Source organism: Magnolia sinica, chromosome 9, assembly GCF_029962835.1.
Source record: "Magnolia sinica isolate HGM2019 chromosome 9, MsV1, whole genome shotgun sequence".
In the NCBI taxonomy this organism is placed as follows: Eukaryota; Viridiplantae; Streptophyta; class Magnoliopsida; order Magnoliales; family Magnoliaceae; genus Magnolia; species Magnolia sinica.
The window spans coordinates 2,067,230-2,087,809 of record NC_080581.1 but is presented as its reverse complement, the minus strand read 5'-3'; the positions used below and the strand labels follow the sequence as shown (position 1 = coordinate 2,087,809).

Here is a 20,580-nt window from a genome sequence, read left to right as displayed (position 1 = left end):
CGAGTTGTTGTTTGTATGGCCCAACCCCAAGACCAAACCCGATACATCCTGACCAAGCTTAACCCAATGTCGGGTTGGTCACAGATTGGTCGGGTTGAGCCCGCCCAACTTTCAGCCCTAAAATTATATATGGTACGTCAAGTAACTAATTTTGGTTTAGAAAATATTCTTGTTATATAAATAAAGAAAGAAATGAAAAAAAGAGAATTTTTTTTTAATATGCTTATATTTACATATTTATATAAATATGTGTTAGAAAAAAATGTAGGTAGAATAAAATTCTCCATGTAAAAAATTTAAAAATAATAAAAAAATAAAAAAGAAAAAAGAAAGTGCATAGGGATACGGCTATAGCTACGGTTATAATCCGTAGCCATAGATCGGGGGTGGAATCGCGGTATCCACAATCAAGCGCCAACAGGGACAGCCACTTGCGGTGGAATCACGAGATCCACTATTGATTGCACTTTTATGGCTACGGATTATAACCGTAGCTATATCCGTATTCCCCTGCATGTGCCATTACCATTATGCTTGAACGTCTACCGTTGAAACCTTTTGAGGGGCCACACAAGTTTTGGATCATTATGAAATTTGTTTTTACTTTTCATCCAGGTCTTTGTGACCTTATGAATAATTGGATGGAAAATAAATGTTATGGTGGGGCCTACAAAAGTTTCAACTATGAAAATCAATTTTCCGCTGCTCTGTGGTGTGGCCCAGTTGATCTTTGGATATGATTTTTTTTTTTTTTGATAATGCTCCGAAATGATCTCGAAATATGGATGAACGTTGTGGATATAATAAATACATAGCTGTGGGGCCATGTAACTTTGATCTCTTTTAAGCCGTTCGTAGAACTCTCAGTTGGACCGTCAGCGCTCGTCTTCGCAGTGAAAAGGAGGGGTAGTTTCGTCCTCGAAGTCGCTGTCCGCACGTGCTAGTCTAAGTTGGTAACTTAAGTTTGTATTCCTTCATAAAAACCGCCGGGTAAAAGGTTTTGTCTACAGTGGTCATTTTCTCATGAAACCGGACGCGGATTTCCTGCGAAAGCCTTTCGGCAGGAAGTTCCTGCGCAAGGTTGCTGGGTGGGGCCCACCACTATGTTTCTGAGAAATATACTCCGTTTATCCGTTTTGTGATCTCATTTTAGTACAAAAGAAAAAAAATGAGGTGGACACAAGACTCAAGTGGGCCACACGAGAGTAAACATTGGAGATTCAGTGAGAACCGTTGAAACATTCTTATGACCATAAAAGCTTTGTTTCAGGCTATTTTATTTTGTATTTTCACTTCATCCCTGTGGTAATGACCTTATAAACGGTTTGGATGACATATAAACATCAAGGTGGAACCAAGAAGGTTTCAATGGTAGGCATTTCTTTTCCCAATTTTCCCTCTGGTGTGGTCCACTTTAGTTTTGGATCCAACTCATTTTTAGTCACTTGTACTAAAATTAGCTCCCCAAATGGATGAACGGAATATATTTCCCAGAAACAAAGTGGTGGGCCCCACCCAGCATCCTTGCGCAGGAACTTCCTGCGAAAGGCTTTCGCAGGAAATCCGCGTCCGATGAAACCCTACCGTTTTCAAAGAGAAAAAAAGGGTCGATGAAACCCTAACGTTCTAGGGGGAGAAGAGACGGAAGGCGGTAATTGCAGGAAAAGATTGCAGAGACGGACAGAGATTGCAGAGAGGAAGGGAAGGAGGGGGAGAGAGATTGCAGAGAGGGAGTGAAGGAAGCTGACTTCCCTGTAAGTAACTTCCCACTTACCCAACTTACAGGCATCCAAACAGGCCCTAAGCGTACTGACTTACTCAGTACGCAATCCGCTTCCACTATCCTCATCCGGTGTCGGCCCGCTGCAATCTTGCGCGCCTCCCTCCACTCCTCCCGCTATCCTCATCCGCTGTCGGCCCGCTGCAATCTTGCGCGCCTCCCTCCTCCGCCTGTCGTTAGGAAAGCACTCGGCGCAGATTAGCAATTCCGGGAAAATCTCTCTCCTTCTTCATCTGAGCCATGGACGGAAAACTCCCGAATTCAAAGCATCCAACAACCTTCGTCGACTGCTTGGTCGTAAGTATCCTAAGTACCCCCTCCTACACTACGCCGCAGTGCATCCTACGCACCTCTACCTTCACTGAATGCTTTTTGCTTAGGTTCCCGGAGATATTATTTTGGATCTTTCAAGCATGTCGAATCAAACCCTCAAATTGGGAGAAGGCTTGCGTCAGGTATTTGAATTTCACATAAATAAATAAATAAATAAATAAATAAATAAAAAGAAGAAGCATTTTCTAGGGTTTCATTTTATTTATTTAATCAGAAGATTGATGAATCGGACTCGGTCGAGTCCGATCTGGTTCGCACTGCAAGTCAGGATGAGGAATGCGGTGACTCGATTTAGGACCGAACGATTCCGTCCGAGTCCGACTAGTTGGATCACAAATACTGTCCATCCAATCTATTAACTGGTTGGATCGCAATGTAATGTCCATCCATCATATAACTTCCAATCTTTTAAATGCATGCGACATCCAATCCTTCCAACGGGTTGATTTCACCCCGGACTCACCCAAGACGGTGTGGCCCTTACCGTGGGGCCCACCTTGATTTATATATTCTGTATCAATGCCTTCCATCTGTTTTTCCAGATCATTTTAGGGCATTATCCCCAAAAATGAAGCAGATCCAGTTACCAGGTGGACCGTACCATATGAAACAGCGGTGATTGAACGCTCTACCATTAAAAACTTCTTAGGGCGCACCCCTTTGTTTACACAGTAGTGATATTCTTTGCTTCTCTCTTCATCTTTGGATTCCTATCTAATGATCCAGGACGTAATCCTGGACACAAGGAATAAAATAAAAAAGTCAGAAGTTTTTCGTTGCTTGATTTCTGAATTTTCTTATGATTTTCTCTATTCCATACATTTAATGTTTCTGTAGTGTTTATTTTCCATCCAATCTGTTGATAAGGTCATATAAGCCTAGATGAAGGGAAAAAACAAAATCAGATTGATCCAAAATTAATGGTCAATCACCACTCTTTCCTTTTCCTACAGTATGGTCCACCTGATAATTGAATCTATTTCATTTTTGGGATAATGCTCGAAAATGATCTGGAAAAATGGATGGACGACGTGGATGTAGAATACATACATCAAGGTGGGCCCCATGGTAAGGGCCACACTGTCTTGGGTATGTCCGGGGTCTCACCTGATCTGCTCCTGTCAGGATGAGCTATTGCAGAGTTTAGCCCTTTCCAATCATCAGGTGGCCCACACCATAGAAAGCAATGTCTAGCCATTGATAAATAGTAATATACAAGTGTGGTTTACTCGAAGGGTGGATATGGCTGATTTCTGCACAAAGTGATCCTCATAATAGGGCCAACCTATTGAATGGGCTGGATGTCACAAGCTTGAAAGGTTGGAAGTTATTTGCTTGATGGGCTGTAACTTATCATCTAATGGGTTGGACTTGAGACCTTCTCTGACTCAAAAAATAAAACATATCTTTTTAGTCAACTGTGAGTATTGTTACGGCTAGCTATGGGCTGGTCAAGGCCCTGCAGACCCAGCCTGGTCATGATTTTCTGCCTTGGGAAATAAGGAGTTGGGCTCAAGTTAGGATTTGACCGCTTTTCTAGTGGGGCAGGTGTGGGCTTGGTTCTTGGCCTACATACTGATGACGGCATTGATTATGCGTTTACCTTTCTTGAGTGTAGAATCATGTTGGAAAAAGATATTTTGATTTCTAAGCATCCTTACCATGATACATGTAAGTCAACATGATCGCAACCATTCATAGAAACATTCCAGATAAGTCATACATCAATTTGTCATTTTGACTAGTAAAGAAGTAAGAAATCATAAGAAAATGCAATGCGATTTAACGTTGAAGAGAGTATCCACCTTTAATCTCTTATAAAGACCAAAATAAAATAATTGACCTTTTTTAAATGATTCCTAAAGCTCCCATCAATTTAAAAACATAAAATGAAAGCCAAATAAAGATTAAAATAGAAGAGAACAAGAATAATTTGAATAGTAAATTGTGAGATTCAAATAATAGAATTGTATGATTCATCAAAATTGGGATTCAAGGTGGGATTAAAATCACTTTGCTTTCAACTCCAAGCATAAATTGCAGGATTTTGACAACTACGATCCAGACCAAGGTTTTGAATATTGGTATCGGAGTGCATACTCGCGAGGTGAAAAATTCTCAATATTGGACCATAACTGACCCATATAGGTCTTTAGCGAGTGATTTGCTTTTAACCAAAAATGTGGAAAGGTATTACAATGAAAAGAAGGGAATGCAACAATATTCTTGTATGTGTTTTCGACATGTATTGAATGGTGTAGCAAATCATTCCTTGGTAAGAATGATGTCTGCCAGCTTAAACTGCTAAAACTGAGTTTTTGAGTCATTGGCCTCTAAAGAGCAAGACAAATTCAGCAAACTGGGTTGGGCTCGGGTTGAGGTCTCGGGTTGCATAACCCAACTTGAACCCGATCAATATATAAATTACTTATAAATTATAATTAAGTGTGGATCATTTGTGTCAAAGGCACACTAATGATATTAGGTCTCAATTATTCACATAATTTTCAAGGACTCAAGATAACAAGATATGCGGCGTGAGTGTGTTGGGGGGTGTGTTAAAAAAGAAAAAAAAAAGATAACAAGACATGCCGGATTTCTCTCTCCCAAATAAATTGCGTGCTATGCTGTATGACCTTTAAAGGAATAGTTGTCTTGTATTTAAACTTTTTTTAAAAGAAAAAAGATGAAGTTCTTTATGCCGAATAATTACATATGTAATTAATAAAATTATAGATATAAAAAATAAGTCTTATATTAAAATATAACAAACTAATGTAATAACAAAAATATTACACGTATACTTGCCCAACCGGATCAACCCGACCGAACCCGCTTAGGTTGGGCTTGGGTCGAGAATTTCCAACCCGAGGTTGGGTTGCGTTGGGTTAGGGTTGAGGTATAGGAACCTTGGGTTGGGTTAGGGTTGAGCACCAACCCGACCCACCCGCCCGATTTCCAGCCATACTCCTCCCGCTATTCTCCTCCGATATCCGCCCCTCGTTAGGAAAGTACTCGGCGCAGATTAGTAATTCCAGGAAAATCCCTCTCCTTCTTCATCTGAGCCATGGACGGAAAACCCCCGAATTCAAAGCATCCAACAACCTTCGTCGACCAAGCAGTCGTAAGTATCCTAAGCACCCCCTCCTACACTACACCGCAGTGCACCCTACGCACCTCTACCTTCACTGAATACTGCTTTTTTGCTTAGGTTCCCGGAGATATTATTTTGGATCTTTCAAGCGTGTCGAATCAAACCCTTAAATTGGGAGAAGGCTTGCGTCAGGTATTTGAATTTCACATAAATAAATAAAAGGAAGAAGCATTTTCTAGGGTTTCATTTTATTTATTTAATCAGAAGATTGACGAATCGGACTTGGTCGACTCCGATCTGGTTTGCACTGCAAGTCAGGATGAGGAATGCGGTGACTCGATTTAGGACCGAACGATTCGGTCAGAGTCTGACTCGTTGGATCACAAATACTGTCCATCCAATCTATTACCTGGTTGGATCGCAATGTAATGTCCATCCATCATATAACTTCCAATCTTTTAAATGCATGCGACATCCAATCCTTCCAACGGGTCTGTAGGGCCTCGACCAGCCCATAGCTAGCCGTAACAATACTCGCAGTTGACTAAAAAGATATGTTTTATTTTTTGGCCCATGTCCTTGCGTGATCTGGCAGAACGGATTGACGGGGTGGATTTCTCACAAACAACGGTGGGCCCCACCTAGCTTCCGAGACGCCGGCAATCTGCGTCCCAGTGGTTGCCATGATCTTCCAATCTGGAAATCTCCTGGATGGGGCCCAACACCCCAATGGTCAGAGGTACTGGACCCTGGGCCCCACATGTACAAACTAAAAACCCGAGCACATCAAGCACGTCCTCGAGTCAAGTTCCTGTATAAATACCCGCTGCAATCTTGTGCGCCTCCCTCCACTCCTCTCGCTATCCTCCTCCGGTGTTCGCCCGCTGCAATCTTGCACGCCTCCCTCCAATCCTCCCGCTATCCTCCTCCGGTGTCCGCCCGTCGTTAGGAAAGCACTCAGCGCAGATTAGCAATTCCGGGAAAATCCCTCTCCTTCTTCATCTGAGCAATGGACAGAAAACCCCCGAATTCAAATAATCCAACAACCTTCGTCGACCAAGCAGTCGTAAGTATCCTAAGTACCCCCTCCCACACTATGCCGCAGTGCACCCTACGCTCCTCTACCTTCATTGAATACTGCTTTTTGCTTAGGTTCCCTCTCCTTCTTCATATGCTTTTTGCACGCAATTAAAATAGAAGAGAACAAGTATAATTTGAATAGTAAATTGTGAGATTCAAATAATAGAATTGTATGATTCATCAAAATTGGGATTCAAGGTGGGATTAAAATCGCTTTGCTTTCAACTCCAAGTATAAATTGCAGGATTTTGACAACTACGATCCAGACCAAGTTTTTGAATATTGGTATCAGAGTGCATACTCGCGAAGTGAAAAATTCTCAATATTGGACCATAACAGACCCATATAGGTCTTTAGCGAGTGATTTGCTTTTAACCGAAAATATGGAAAGGTATTACAATGAAAAGAAGGGAATGCAACAATATTCTTGTATATGTGTTTTCGACATGTATTGAATGGTGTAGCAAATCATTCCTTGGTAAGAATGATGTCTGCCAGCTTAAACTGCTAAAATTGAGTTTTTGAGTCTTTGACCTTTAAAGAGGAAGACAAATTCAGCAAACTGGGTTGGGCTCGGGTTGAGGTCTCGGCTTGACTAACCCAACTTGAACACGATCAATATATAAATTACTTATAAATTATAATTGAGTGTGGATCATTTGTGTCAAAGGCACACTAATGATATTAGGTCTCAATTATTCACATAATTTTCAAGGACTCAAGATAACAATATATGTGGCAGGCCCTTGGTAAATCTACACCGACTTGGGTGGAGCTGCACCTGATGAAATATCGACACCGGCGGAAGTGGATTTCCTGCCAAAGGCTTTGACAGCAATGCGGTGGAAAGAAACGCCTACCGTTGAAACCTTCATCAGCTCCATTTTGATGTTTATATGATATCCAAACTGCTTACAAGGTAACCACTGGGATGAACTAAAAACACAAAAAACTTGGCTTGATACAAATTTTTTATGACGATGGGAATGTTTAGGGGTGGTTGTTCAATCCTCGTTGTTTTCTCTCATGTGGCCCATTTGAGACTTGAATTCAGTTGATTTTTCGTCTTCTATTCTAAAATGATATCGTAAAACGGATGAACGGGATGAATTTATCATAACATCACGCTTAACCCCACCTAGGCTACCAGTGCAAAAAACTTCATGCCAGAAGAAATCACTTCCGCTGCATTGCCATCACCAAGTTCCGTGGGCCTCACCATGATGTTCACCATGAATTTAATGTTGTATCCACACTGTCCACCCATTTGGAGAGATTATTTTGGGGCATTAGCCCAAATATAAGGCAGATCCAGAGTTTAAGTGGACCATAATGTAAAAAGCAGTGGGGATTGAATGCCTACCATGAGAGCTTCTTGGGGGCTGCTAAGCTTATATTTGTTTTGACCTTTCATCCCAGTCTGTCTGACATTATGAATAGGTTGGACAACAAATAAATATCATGGTGGGCATTAGGAAGGTTTCAACGGTGGGCATCATTCACTGTGATATGGTTCATTTTAGCTTGGAAGGCTTGTGATATGGTCCAATTATTCGGAAAAAGCAGATGAAGAAGGAGAGGGAACCTAAGCAAAAAGCAGTAATCAGTGAAGGTAGAGGTGCGTAGGGTGCACTGCAGCGTAGTGTAGGAGGGGGTATTTAGGATACTTACGACTGCTTGGTCGACGAAGGTTTTTGGATTCTTTGACTTCGAGGGTTTTCCGTCCATTGCTCAGATGAAGAAGGAGAGTGATTTTTCCGGAATTGCGGACATGCGCCGAGTGCTTTCCTAACGACGGGCGGATACCAGAGGAGAATAGCGGGAGGAGTATGGCTGGAAGTCAGGCGGGTGGGTCGGGTTGGTGCTCAACCCAAACCCAACCCAAGGTTCTTATACCTCAACCCTAACCCAACGCAACCCAACCTCGGGTTGGAAATTCTCGACCCAAGCCCAACCTAAGCGGGCTCGGTCGGGTTGATCCGGTTGGGCGAGTATATGTGTAATATTTTCGTTATTACATTAGTTTGTTATATTTTAATATAAGACTTATTTTTTGTATCTTACATATATAATTATTCGGCATAAAGAACTTCATTTTTTTTTCTTTTAAAAAAAGTTTAAATATAAGACAACTATTCCTTTAAAGGTCATGCAGCATAGCACGCAATTTATTTGGGAGAGAGAAATCTGGCATATCTTGTTATCTTTTTTTTTTCATTTTTAACACACCCCCCACACACTCACGCCGCATATCTTGTTATCTTGAGTCCTTGAAAATTATGTGAATAATTGAGACCTAATATCATTAGTGTTCCTTTGACACAAATGATCCACACTCAATTATAATTTATAAGTAATTTATATATTGATCGGGTTCAAGTTGGGTTAGGCAACCTGAGACCTCAACCCGAGCCCAACCCAGTTTGCTGAATTTGTCTTGCTCTTTAGAGGCCAAAGACTCAAAAACTCAGTTTTAGCAGTTTAAGCTGGCAGGCATCATTCTTACCAAGGAATGATTTGCTACACCATTCAATACATGTCGAAAACACATATACAAGAATATTGTTGCATTCCCTTCTTTTCATTGTAATACCTTTCCACATTTTCGGTTAAAATCAAATCACTCGCTAAAGACCTATATGGGTCCGTTATGGTCCAATATTGAGAATTTTTCACCTCGCGAGTATGCACTCCGATACCAATATTTAAAACCTTGGTCTGGATCGTAGTTGTCAAAATCCTGCAATTTATGCTTGGAGTTGAAAGCAAAGCGATTTTAATCCCACCTTGAATCCCAATTTTGATGAATCATACAATTCTATTATTTGAATCTCACAATTTACTATTCAAATTATACTTGTTCTCTTCTATTTTAATCTTTATTTGGCTTTCATTTTATATTTTTAAATTGATGGGAGCTTTAGGAATCATTTAAAAAAGGTCAATTATTTTATTCTGGTCTTTATAAGAGATTAAAGATTGATACTCTCTTCAACGTTAATTCGCATTGCATTTTCTTATGATTTCTTACTTCTTTACTATTCAAAATGACAAATTGATGTATGACTTATCTGGAATGTTTCTATGAATGGTTGCGATCATGTTGACTTATACGTATCATGGTAATGATGCTTAGAAATCAAAATATCTTTTTCCAACGTAATTCTACACTCTAGAAAGGTAAACGCATAATCAATGCCGTCATCAGTAAGTAGGCCAAGAACCAGGCCCACACCTGCCCCACTAGAAAAGCGGTCAAATCCTAACTTGAGCCCCCTAAATAAGTATTTCAAAATACCCCTTACTAAAAAGAAATTGAAATATAGTCCAATAAATCAACTAACTAACCAAAGTATTAAAGCATAAAATAATCTAAACCATCCTAAGAGCCCGATGGGGTCCCAACGATGTCCATGATCAAGACGGGCTACAACGATCAAGTCGCATCCAATAGTCCGATCATGCTGTCCTCGCGATCCAACGGTTAAAACTCAACCAAGCTCATCCCTCCATGCAACCCACAAGCACCTTCCCAATGTGGGGTCTTCGATAATGCTCGTACATACCATGTGGGGTCTTCAACTCCACCTCTAGACTCAAGCGGGTACTCACCTAGCCACAGGGAGACTGGGGCCCGCCTCCTCTGATATGTGTGTAAAGGTGTGCGTGACATGATGTCCCCATCAATTATCCGGATGGTGAATTCTTTTATAGCATTGCACATCCATGGGGGGGACCATGGACCACCAGAATGGTCTGGATCATTTAAAGGTAGCCTCCCTCCATAACCTACTATCCTCCAACCCAACTTTATGGGATACTGGCCTCACCCCAACTGAAAAGCCTGTAGTTTGGGCTTAGCGGTGAATGTTTCTGTAATTGTTTTTATGTACTTCATTATTTTCTTTTCCCTTTTTTCGTAAATTCTGACAGCCAATGTAGGAGTTCCAAGGAAAATGATTGAACTTGCGATGTTTGAAGGTTTAAAGAAAGGGAGAATGGGGTTACTTATTGAGATGTTATTCAAATTAATTGAGTCAGTTTTGATCGAGTCTTGAGTTTTCACAACCATCCTAATTATTATAGTGTATCTTCATTCTATATGTAAACAACGAACTAAGAGTAGTTTTAGTTTCTGCATACTTGTTCTGTTTTGTGTCTTTTGTGTTGATAAAAGAATCATTTGTTTGCAGGACTGTGATACAATTTCTGTGATGAAAGCTGGGCAGCTAAGGTTCTCAAAGCCTAATAAATACTGGGTTGAAAGCTCCCAAAAGAGGGTATAAGTGTAATGCTAGAACTTTATAGTTAACATTATGATTGCAATTACAAAAAAGTGGTTCATTTCTTTCTTTGATTTTGTCTTTCAAGGTTTTCCCATATTGTCTAAGCTCTCTTTTGCATTCTGCTTGTGAATAGTTGTAATGTGGTATTTCAATAACGGTAACGATGGCCATAACGGCTGGCCTTATGGCTGTTGTGGACTGTAACAGTTAAAAAAATTTAGGGAAAAAATGTATTGGCCCCCCCCCTCCTTTTTATTTATTTATTTTTTCCAAATTAGGCGTTACCGGCCTGTATCGCATAATGGTCATCACCGTTACCATTTTCTAATATCATGATGGTTGTCTAGTAGCATCATGAAATATATGAACTCACCCCTTTGATGCTGGGTCATTGGTGTTTTGTGCTGCTTTTATATTGTAATAACTAAGTTGCAACGAAGTGAAATGTCCAAAGTTGGATTGGTCGCACTATTTAAAAGTGGTTAAGTCCCAAATTCTGGTAACATTCACTTTAAGCTGGATATGAAACAAGAAAAAATTGCAATAATAATGAGAGAGACCGCTAACATATATATATATATATATATATATATATATATATATATATATATATATATGTTGGAGATGACCAACTCATTAAAAACAAAAGGAAAAAATAAAGAGCAAGTGTTGCCAGCGGAATGTTCTAATTGGAAAAATACTGCAATCATCCACTTCCATTTTGCAGCAACTAAATAATTGCAATCTAGTACTGTATATCCAAACACAACCTTAGTAATTTGAGAAGTTCATATGTTGGTAACCTTGCTGCTGTGCTAACCATTTAAAAGGGCAGCATGAAGGCACCTGATACCTGTTTCTCCTATGATTACCAGCAATGATATTAGTAGCTCACTGTTGACATTGATAGATTATTTTACAATTATCACTTTCATGTGGTTTTTTACTGTCCATGTTTATAGATGTTCTCTTATACATTCAACACATCATTATTATTTCTTGGAAAACCAATTTAAATGTGGATTGTATTGTATAAGTATGTTCCAACCTTTCATTGTTTTCACTGCCCGTCTCTAGCCAAAATGTTTTATCTGATCTGTGTATTTGATCTCTGCAGTATGTACCTTGTGCGGGGGATACAGTTCTTGGTATTGTGGTTGACTGTAAGCTGGATGTAAGCATCTTTTTATGCAATTAATGTGGTCTTGCAGTTTCACATTATTAGTTCTTTGGCAATTAGGTATTTGAGATTGTAAACTAAACTCATCCTTTTAGCTTTATTGCTTGTCTGAACTTGAAGCATAGTTTAAAGAACTGAAAAATTGACTCGACTCAATGTTTATTCAGGCGGGTCAACTTGAAGACTTGACCTGACTCAACTCAGATTATAAATATTATATTTATAATTATAGAGAATATTCAAAATAGTTAAATTTAATATAAGTATTATAAAATAAGAGATTTAACACTGTAGTGTGTAGCCTAGTGGTAGAGGTGTCACTACATCTCGTAGAGGTCTTGATTTCAATTCTCGCTCCTCACAAATTTTCAATTTTTATAAATACCAGTTTTGCAAGCTGAGTGACTGGGCTTGAGTGACCACAAGTCGCGTCAAGTTGACTGATTTTGCGAGTCGATTTGACAAGTCTTCCCGAGCCCAGGCTGAGTCAGTCTCAAGACCAAGTTTCCTTAAGACCCGGCCCAAAATCTCTCCAAGCCGAGTTTCAAGACGAGTCAGTAAGTTCTAGAACTTTGACTTGAAGCTACCCGAGCAATAATGGAAATACCGACTATGTGCAAATCAAATATCTTTCGTCTAAGTTATTTTTTGGTCCTATAGACAACTCGGATATGAAGTTACTTTTATTTAGTCAACCATAAAAAATTCATAAAAAAATTACTTGTCATTTCTTCAAAGAAAAACATAACTTGCACTTCTCATGACAGATGTGCTGGGAGCATTGTTTATCCAGATCCATTTCTTATTGGCCCGCTCCCCCAATCCTGCATAAGCAAGCATGCACAACCTCCAATTACAACAAAGAAATTATTCAAAATAAATGGATAAACTCATCAGATTGGCCTACCATGTAGATAACCTGGGCCCTAAATTAAACTGTTCAACTCATAAGGTGGGCCACACATGTACAAAAACAATGGATGGTTTTAAAAAATTGCCAACAGCTCACATTCGTAAATGTGTGGCCCACTGCCAACCTAATAAGTTGACTGGCATGATTTTGGATCTGGCCATATAATGGGGCTTGCCTGATCCATTGCTTGGATATCCTGCACACATGACAGAATTGTGGGCATAGCAAAACCCTCCACAGGACACGGATTGTTTGCATTTGTTTTTCCTTTTTACTGTGTTAGCATCGTCTGTGATTAGTGATTATATACGTAAACCACATTATGATATGATACTTTGTTTTTCTTGTGCAGAACTTTCTAGTTGACATAAAAGGACCGATGTTGGCCTTTCTACCTGTACTTGCATTTGAAGGAGGAACTAGGAGAAACATACCTAAGTTTGAGGTATAAGCCATGCTTGTCCTGGTGACGGTTCTTTTATAACCATGGTTACAAACACAGATGAGATGACCTTAGCTAATACCAATGTTCATTCAAATTTTAGTTATTGCATATTACATGGGCACGAGTGTTACAAAATCCAACCATGTGCATGAGAAATCGGCCGCCACATGGGTTGACAATTATAAAGAGAAGGGGGATTGGACTATGGTAGTAGCCATCCAATCAGCAAGGAATGGTCAGATCAATGCTCCACATTTCTACCAGAACAACTGACTATAATAGGGAAATCGGAGTTGTCTAGTCATCTTGATTTTTGGCCCATAGCCCATCCACATGGTGGCCTACCAGATCAAAAGTCCCGATCTTGTTTTTCATTGTACTGTGAGGAGGGTGCTGCATGGAATTTCCATGGCACAGGCTGCATAGTAGCATCCTCAAACCCTTGGAAATGAAATGAAAAACTTAGATTAATATTCAGTGGCCCTGACTAGTAATTGACTAGATTCCAGCAGTTCCTCCTCAAAAGTCTCAAAACTTATCTTGCCCATTCCATCTTCTAGGTTTTACTCTCTTTAGTTTCTTTTTCTTTTTCTTTTTCCTTTTCTTTTTCTTTTGAAAGGTTTTACTCTCTTGAGGTTCAATAAACCCATTGTTGAAGTTCATCAAAATTGACAATTTGTTGGCGGGTTATAAATCATCTCAAATTTGTACTTTGTTTTGTTGCTTTGGCACTCTTTCTTCTTCCAGTATGCTGACTCACACTGTGCTGCAGATAGGTACTTTGCTTTATCTCCGGGTGGTCAAAGCAAATAACAGCATGAACCCTGAGCTTGCATGCACTGATGGTACCGTCTTCCATTTTGACTTGTCTGTGTATACTTCCATACTTTTGGCCAGCTTTATCTTTATCGAGAAAATGCTATAAGCTGAGGTTTCCCTTGGATCCTATGTCAGGTAGACGCAACTGGGTTGGGTTTGGCTGGGTTGAGGGTCAACCTGGATCCAACCCAACCTCAAGCGGACCCAACCTGAATTCCAACCTCAGGTGCCCCACCTGAACCCAACCCAGCCTGACCCAAATATGTGATTTTTACCAACCTGACCTGAAAAGCTCAACCGAAGCCATCCCGATTTCAATTTGGGTTGGAGTTTTCCAACCCTAACCGACCTGACCCAACCTGAACTCAGATTGGTCAGTCCCCTAATATCAGGATATGGTGTAAAATGGGTATGCGTTGGATCCGTGTCTGATATTGCTCAGCATCACAGAAACTGCGAAAAAGGGGATTCCGATCTTCTGCTTTTGCTGCCCCATATCAATAGTTGTCTTATATTGATTTGATGGCAGCGCATCCCCATCTGCTGCCAAAAATATAAAAGCACCCAATATCTATTTGAACATTTCTACTAAGCTAAATTGAACTAATTGTTGATATATTCATTGTAATTTTAATCCATGGTATGAGAGGCTTACCAACCTCATCTTTCCTTCTTTTTCATTATCATAGCCAGTGGGAAAGCTTCGGAATTTGGTCCCCTAAAAGATGGTTACATGTTTGAAACATCAACCGGCCTAGCACGAATGTGGGTACTCTAAACATTAAGCTCCTTTTCCATTCAGGTCGAAGATCCAAATGGAAAGCAACAAGAGATTTGCAATGATCTTGATTGTCGTTTTTCTTTTGCATCATTAGGTTGCTATGCTCTCCAACATGCCCAGTTCTCGACGCTCTTGGGAAGAAGCAGTCCTTCGAGATAGCTGTTGGGTTAAATGGCCGTGTTTGGGTATGGTTCTGTCTTTTCATTGGCTGTGTCTAGATGTTTGAGCTTCCCAGGCTCTTCTTCAGAGCATCGATATTTTTATAGGGCTTCCCCCCCCCCCCCCAACTTCATGATTTACATGAATGATCTTACCGTTCATGATTTTCCTGTGGATAATATTGCCTGCCTTCGACATGTTGTGGCGATTGGTAAACCTTTATGGAAGCTTTGTGTAAATATGTATTAGGGCATTTTTGTCATTTTTGAAACTGAAGGGGCAGTATGCTGGATGACCCCTCTTGCCTAAATCTGATAGGTGAAAACTGCCAAATCAGATTTTGACTTTGAGAGATGGAACTGGCCTGTTTTGTTAGGAAATGATGAAAATGCTCAAAAAAATCCCTTGAAATTTCTCGAAATTTTTAGTTGAGTTAAGAGCTCACGTTTTGTTTTTTCTCCTAGTCAAGTACTGATAAGCCCACAGGCAAACCCCTGCCACATAGGTGACTGGCCCAAAAAATAAGGCCCAGTCCATTCATCAAGCAGGCTGCAAGTTTACGTACATGTGCAGCCCACTAGATGAGTTGACAGGGCTGATTCTTGGGCCATATCAACATGGTGGGACCCACCAGATTCACGGCTTGGGTGTCCCGAGCACATGCCAGGTTGGTATGTCTGGACTTGAGCATAGGCTTGAGCAAACTGCTTCCTCATTCCGTGTGTGTGTGTGTGTGTGTGTGTGTGTGTGTGTGTGTGTGTGTGTCATATGGATACTAGGTGAAACATTCAGTTGTATATGTTTCTTTTAGGTGAATGCGTCCTCTCCACGCACCGTCATTCTTGTCGGGAATGCAATCGTGAACTCAGAGACACTTAGCGGGATACAACAAAGAATTATGGTGGAGAAACTCATTGAACGAATTCAGTGACAAATGTGGTAAAGCTCGGCTCCCATCTTTTCTCTTCCCATAATGCTCCTAGTTGCATAGGGACTCTTTGAAGGTCCAATCAATTGATGTATTCTGTTCATTGGATCCAATGCACATTTCATGGGTACCATGAAAAAATCACACTAGTCTGACAAATATTAACCATTTGATCAATGGCCCTAAGTATGGACAACGGTCAAAACCATTTAGACAAAAATAGGTCTAAGCAAGAATTTGATTCATCTATCTGCTAGGGACCATCATAAATTGCTTATGATTCCTGAAATTGGCGGACATTGATTTCTAGGTCTGTATTTGTGATTTCAAGCATAAGGACTTTGAATTTGTCAGTACTATTATACTAAAGTTGAGGGTTCCCAATCTGGATGTTGTCTACCAACCACATGGGTCATTGAGGCATAACATCTTTCACAATGTTATTCATATATAGTTTTTAAACAGGTTTATGACACGTCTTATTATGGCATCCTTGTTGTGCTGAGGCATTATACTGTGTTTGGCAGAAACTTTCTACTGTACCATTCACATTTCAGTTTGTAAGAGTAGGGCCTATGGTTCACATTCAACCGGACAGAGAGAAGATTTTTGTACAATGCTTGTGCAGTGGCCCACTTGGGTTTCAGTTTGTATAACAACAGCTACCATTCAGCCAAAATAAGGGCCCATTTGGACATGCCTCAAAAGGTATGTTTGACACCAAAACCACGTCTTAACCCAAACCTCAGTTTGTGTGTTTGGATGCACTTTCACAAACCGTCGTCCCATCCCCTGCACTTAATGAAATCAGCACTAAGAAGCCCACTAGTAAAAGAGCAATTGGATTGGTTGCTGTGAGTCGACAGACAAAATTGGCCGAAACCCCTTTTGTGGGAAACCCTCTTCTGCGGGAGTTGCAACCAAATGGGCCCGAGAAGGCCAAATATTTTATTGCTTGGGAGATTTTAGTGCATGGACCATCCATGGTGGGGCATGTAACATCTGCAATTCTGGTCCTGGACCATTAACCCACTTATACAACTGAAACCCCAATGGTACAGAACAAACTTTAGACCTGAGCATCGGATAGTGTGGTTCCACTTTTCTACTTATTCAACCATCTGTGTCAACCAATCACAGGGTGTGTGGGAACCTTTTCTCCCACACCAATTAAAAAGAGTTTTGATTTAGCTTCCGTTATTTTGCTGTTTTAATTTCAAAATTCAATGGAAATACCATCTAAAATGAAATTTAAAAAGATCACCTCAGCCACTGGAAGTCAAAATTCGTGCGTTAACTACCTCTTTAGTTTCTTCAACAGTCACACATAGTTTCAGCCATTTGGTGGTCATTAGCAGTAGCTGTTCTAGTTGAATTTTCTTTGACAAAGAATGAAGTCTACACAGCAAAAGGTTTTATCTTAATCCAAATCTGTCAATTCCATGAAATTGCAGGTCCCAGAAATTTGAAGATCCTGCAGAAGGGGAGTCTGCTCTGGTGGCGAAGTTCAGTAAATTATATGAAGATCTCAATGTCGGTTTCCGCAACCTTGAGGATGAAATCCGGTGATTTCTTTCTGGGCCTTGGATAGAACTGCAGGTAATTTGCGCATCGGTATCCACATTCATGCCAGCAACAGTCGAGGTTTCATGTGTTTTTTTTTTTTTTTCCCGAGGGTTGGTGAACATTGCTGTGTTGGCTGGTCTCCTGTTTGGCTGCCTTTTGCTTTCCCCTTTTTATTTTCTCAGTTTTTGTCTTGATTTTATCCTCTTTTCCTAATTAAGAAACCAAAGTTGTTTGTTGTGTTTCTAATTAATTTTAATAAGATGGGAATGAGTTGATTTTTCTTTTAATGAGGGAAGGATCTGCTGCCATCTATGCAATTTAAGATCGTTACTCGTTACCATGTGTTTCATGTCGGTGCCTGCAGTACAAGTGTACGAGATCCAGATCTTATTAGGGCCCACCATGGATGGGGTGAACACCCAAGATTACTCTAGTTGGATGATTGTATCTACTTATCAAGGACTCTTGAGGATTATAAACAGGTCGGTCGGTCACAAATGTAGTTTCAAAGACTCAATCAGATCCTGGTCTGGGTTTGAATAAGGCCTGGACCCAAGGAACTGAACCTGGTTAGCCCAGGTAGCGTTGATTGCCCTATAAATGGGTGCGGTTAGGAAAGAGTCCAACCAACGGTCGACATTCAGTTAAGTTTTTCTTTCAAAAGCTGACCTATCCAACATTTCGAGTATGGTACTTGAACAGTCCAGATCTTGGAATAGTGTGCGAACCAGATATCTTCAGGCAAAGATGGGCACTGTCATGATTTGTGAGTGTCATGGAGAGTTGCATGAAGGGTGTACAATAACATCCCCACTGTAGTGATGGTGAGATGCTCCATGTGGCTCAAATGGCAAGGTTATAGGACTACATGGTGGTGTACCCTTGTGATGGATGGCTTGGGTATTGCACCTATCCACCCCACTGCCATATATCGTGGCCTGTTTATATGCTGACTTGTACGCCAATGTGGGCTTAACAAAGCTTTATAAAAGAGTTCCACCTGATCCCAACTGTAACTTGAGCTGGTCGCTTATTTAATTTCTCAAATGACTTTCACCTAATTTTAATTCTAGATGTAGATAATATCCCATCCAACAATGATGCCGCAAATGAAAAGTGCCATGTGTGTGTCAAATGTGAGATCTATGGTTGAAAAGGCATAAACATCATTTGAAAATTTACTTTTCACTATGAGTTTCATGTCTAATGACGCAATGATTTTTCATTGGCAACACGTAATTGGTGGATGAGTTGCATGCAGTGCCGCAACAGTAAAACAACAATGTCTGAGTTGCATGCAGTGCCACAACAGTAATACAACAATGTCTGTTGTGATTTCAGCACTTGTGACATCGTTGTTTGTCACTAGTAAACTAACCATGCATTCATTACACTTATGACACCATTGTTTGTCATATGAGATTCCCAGTAATGCAGACAATGTCTTCTATGATTTCAGGTTTTCGTTTATCCCATGAGATTTCAGATAATGCTGATAACATCTCTTGCGATTCATTGTTATGTCACCTGAGATTTGGATAATGCCCATGACATCTTGTTATATTAGTTGATATTAGTTTTTGTATATCACCTGAGATTCCACAATGTGAGATATCCATGCTGTCCGTCCACCAATGACATGTTCCACTACATGCAACTCATCCACCAATGACATGTTGAGATATCGACACCATCCATCCCAAAAATAAAGCAAATCAATTGTTAGTTTTTGTGTGCCACTCTTTCTTATGGAATGGTCCACCAGATAATTGATCTGCTTCATTTTTTGGAATAATACCCTAAAATGATCTGAAAAAACAGATGGATGGCATAGATACATGATACATACATCAAGGTGGGCCGCACTGTCTTGGGTGAGGCCGGGATCTCGCCTAATCCACTCTCTGATGGATCATGCTTACAGAATACATGCATAGTACGTTCATGGCAACCTAAGCTATTTTAACTGTAGGCCTCACTATGGAATATGGATATAGCTTATGCCATCGCCCAAAAGTTACATGGATTGGGTGATTTTAGTAATCTGATAGGTGGCTATTAAGTATTTCTTGAAAAGGAAGCTATGGTTGTCCATCAATCTTAAGTGAATGGTATTAGCAAATATCTAGATTTTTAACTAGTGAAAGAGGTAGATGCATGGTTGTGAGACTGGGGGAAGAGCCCCATGCGACTTACTTGACTAAGTCGACTCATACTCGGCTCGACCTGATTGACACCACAAAACTAGCATTTCAAATATTCAGGTGGGCCACCACACTGGCACAATAGGCAACGTGATTTTCACTTGTTTATGTTAAATCTCACCGTTCCTATGGTATGGCCCACCTAAGTTTTTGGCAAGCTTTAGAAAAGGATGAATGGAGTGAATGTCACATGGACACTGCAGTGGGCCCCACCAAAGTTGCCCCATACAGAAGGACAGGAAACAGTGGGATCTGACTTTAAGGCAAACCTTTGAAAACGTTGTCGTCCACTCTTACTTACGTGGTGGCCCACCATAACGTTGGATCTACTTACTTTTCTGATTCCCCACTGTTTCATTTGCTCACAAATCAAATGAAGGGTGTGGATGTCAAAAAGGCTATCATGGATGGGAATTTCAAACGATCACAATATCAACCCTTTGGTAGATCTAGACCGTTGATCAATCAAGTCCACCTTATAGAACTCTTACATGAAGTGGCCTTGAGTGATAGGGACTTGTAGCAGCATTGAGCGTCAGCAAGACCAAGGCAGATATCTCAGCTTGCTGAGATAGAATATGTGGGAACAATAGCCGTTGAATCTATGTCCTATCCCCTGATCCAAACCGTCGATCTGATGTAATAATACATAAGATAAGATGGGATATTCAAGGTCGGCAGATCATAAACTTTCCATCAACGCCGTCAAGGGAGTCGCTTGCAAACAATGATCATTCATCCACATTGGATAAATGGTCAACTACCAATCGAGTGGATGATTTCTCTTCAATTTGTGGGCCTGGATGGTGGGGCCACTCACCAGGAAGGAGATCCAGTGGATGGGAGTATGCATCAATGCAGGTGTCCCTTGGGGGTACGTTTAGATTTTTAGAAATAGAAGAAAAAAAATGCTAGGATGGTACATCAAACGGATTCAATCAGGCGGTGAGAAATCAGTGGCCATTTCATTCCAACGGTCATGGATTCAACCAGGAAAAAAAAAAAAAAAAAA

The 20,580-nt window shown here is 40.4% G+C and overlaps 1 protein-coding gene across 4 annotated transcripts; it reads left to right on the top strand.

Annotated features, from left to right (window-relative positions):
* The first annotated feature begins 1,943 nt into the window (after positions 1–1,943).
* On the top strand, positions 1,944–16,010 carry LOC131256630 (uncharacterized). Of its 4 annotated transcripts, none has more exons than XM_058257568.1 (9): positions 1,944–2,077; positions 2,161–2,235; positions 10,481–10,567; positions 11,691–11,747; positions 13,019–13,111; positions 13,884–13,956; positions 14,620–14,695; positions 14,806–14,896; positions 15,682–15,842. In XM_058257568.1, the coding sequence occupies exons 1-9, from the start codon at positions 2,021–2,023 to the stop codon at positions 15,799–15,801; spliced, it is 729 nt and encodes a 242-aa protein (XP_058113551.1). In that variant the 5' UTR covers positions 1,944–2,020; the 3' UTR covers positions 15,802–15,842. The 4 variants fall into 4 exon arrangements, with proteins under 4 accessions (XP_058113551.1, XP_058113550.1, XP_058113553.1 ...); XM_058257567.1 differs by lacking the exons at positions 1,944–2,077; positions 2,161–2,235 and adding exons at positions 5,078–5,237; positions 5,325–5,399 and having other exon boundaries at positions 15,682–15,843; XM_058257570.1 differs by lacking the exons at positions 1,944–2,077; positions 2,161–2,235; positions 13,019–13,111 and adding exons at positions 5,078–5,237; positions 5,325–5,399 and having other exon boundaries at positions 15,682–16,010.
* The last annotated feature ends 4,570 nt before the right edge of the window (positions 16,011–20,580 follow it).

Bases quoted from the DNA above. Each gene is read 5' to 3' on its own strand.
- LOC131256630 (XM_058257567.1), top strand. From the start codon at position 5,181: ATGGACGGAAAACCCCCGAATTCAAAGCATCCAACAACCTTCGTCGAC. The intron at 5,400-10,480 runs GTATTTGAATTT...ATTTGTTTGCAG, and splicing joins TGGGAGAAGGCTTGCGTCAG to GACTGTGATACAATTTCTGT. The intron at 10,568-11,690 runs GTATAAGTGTAA...TGATCTCTGCAG, and splicing joins TTGAAAGCTCCCAAAAGAGG to TATGTACCTTGTGCGGGGGA.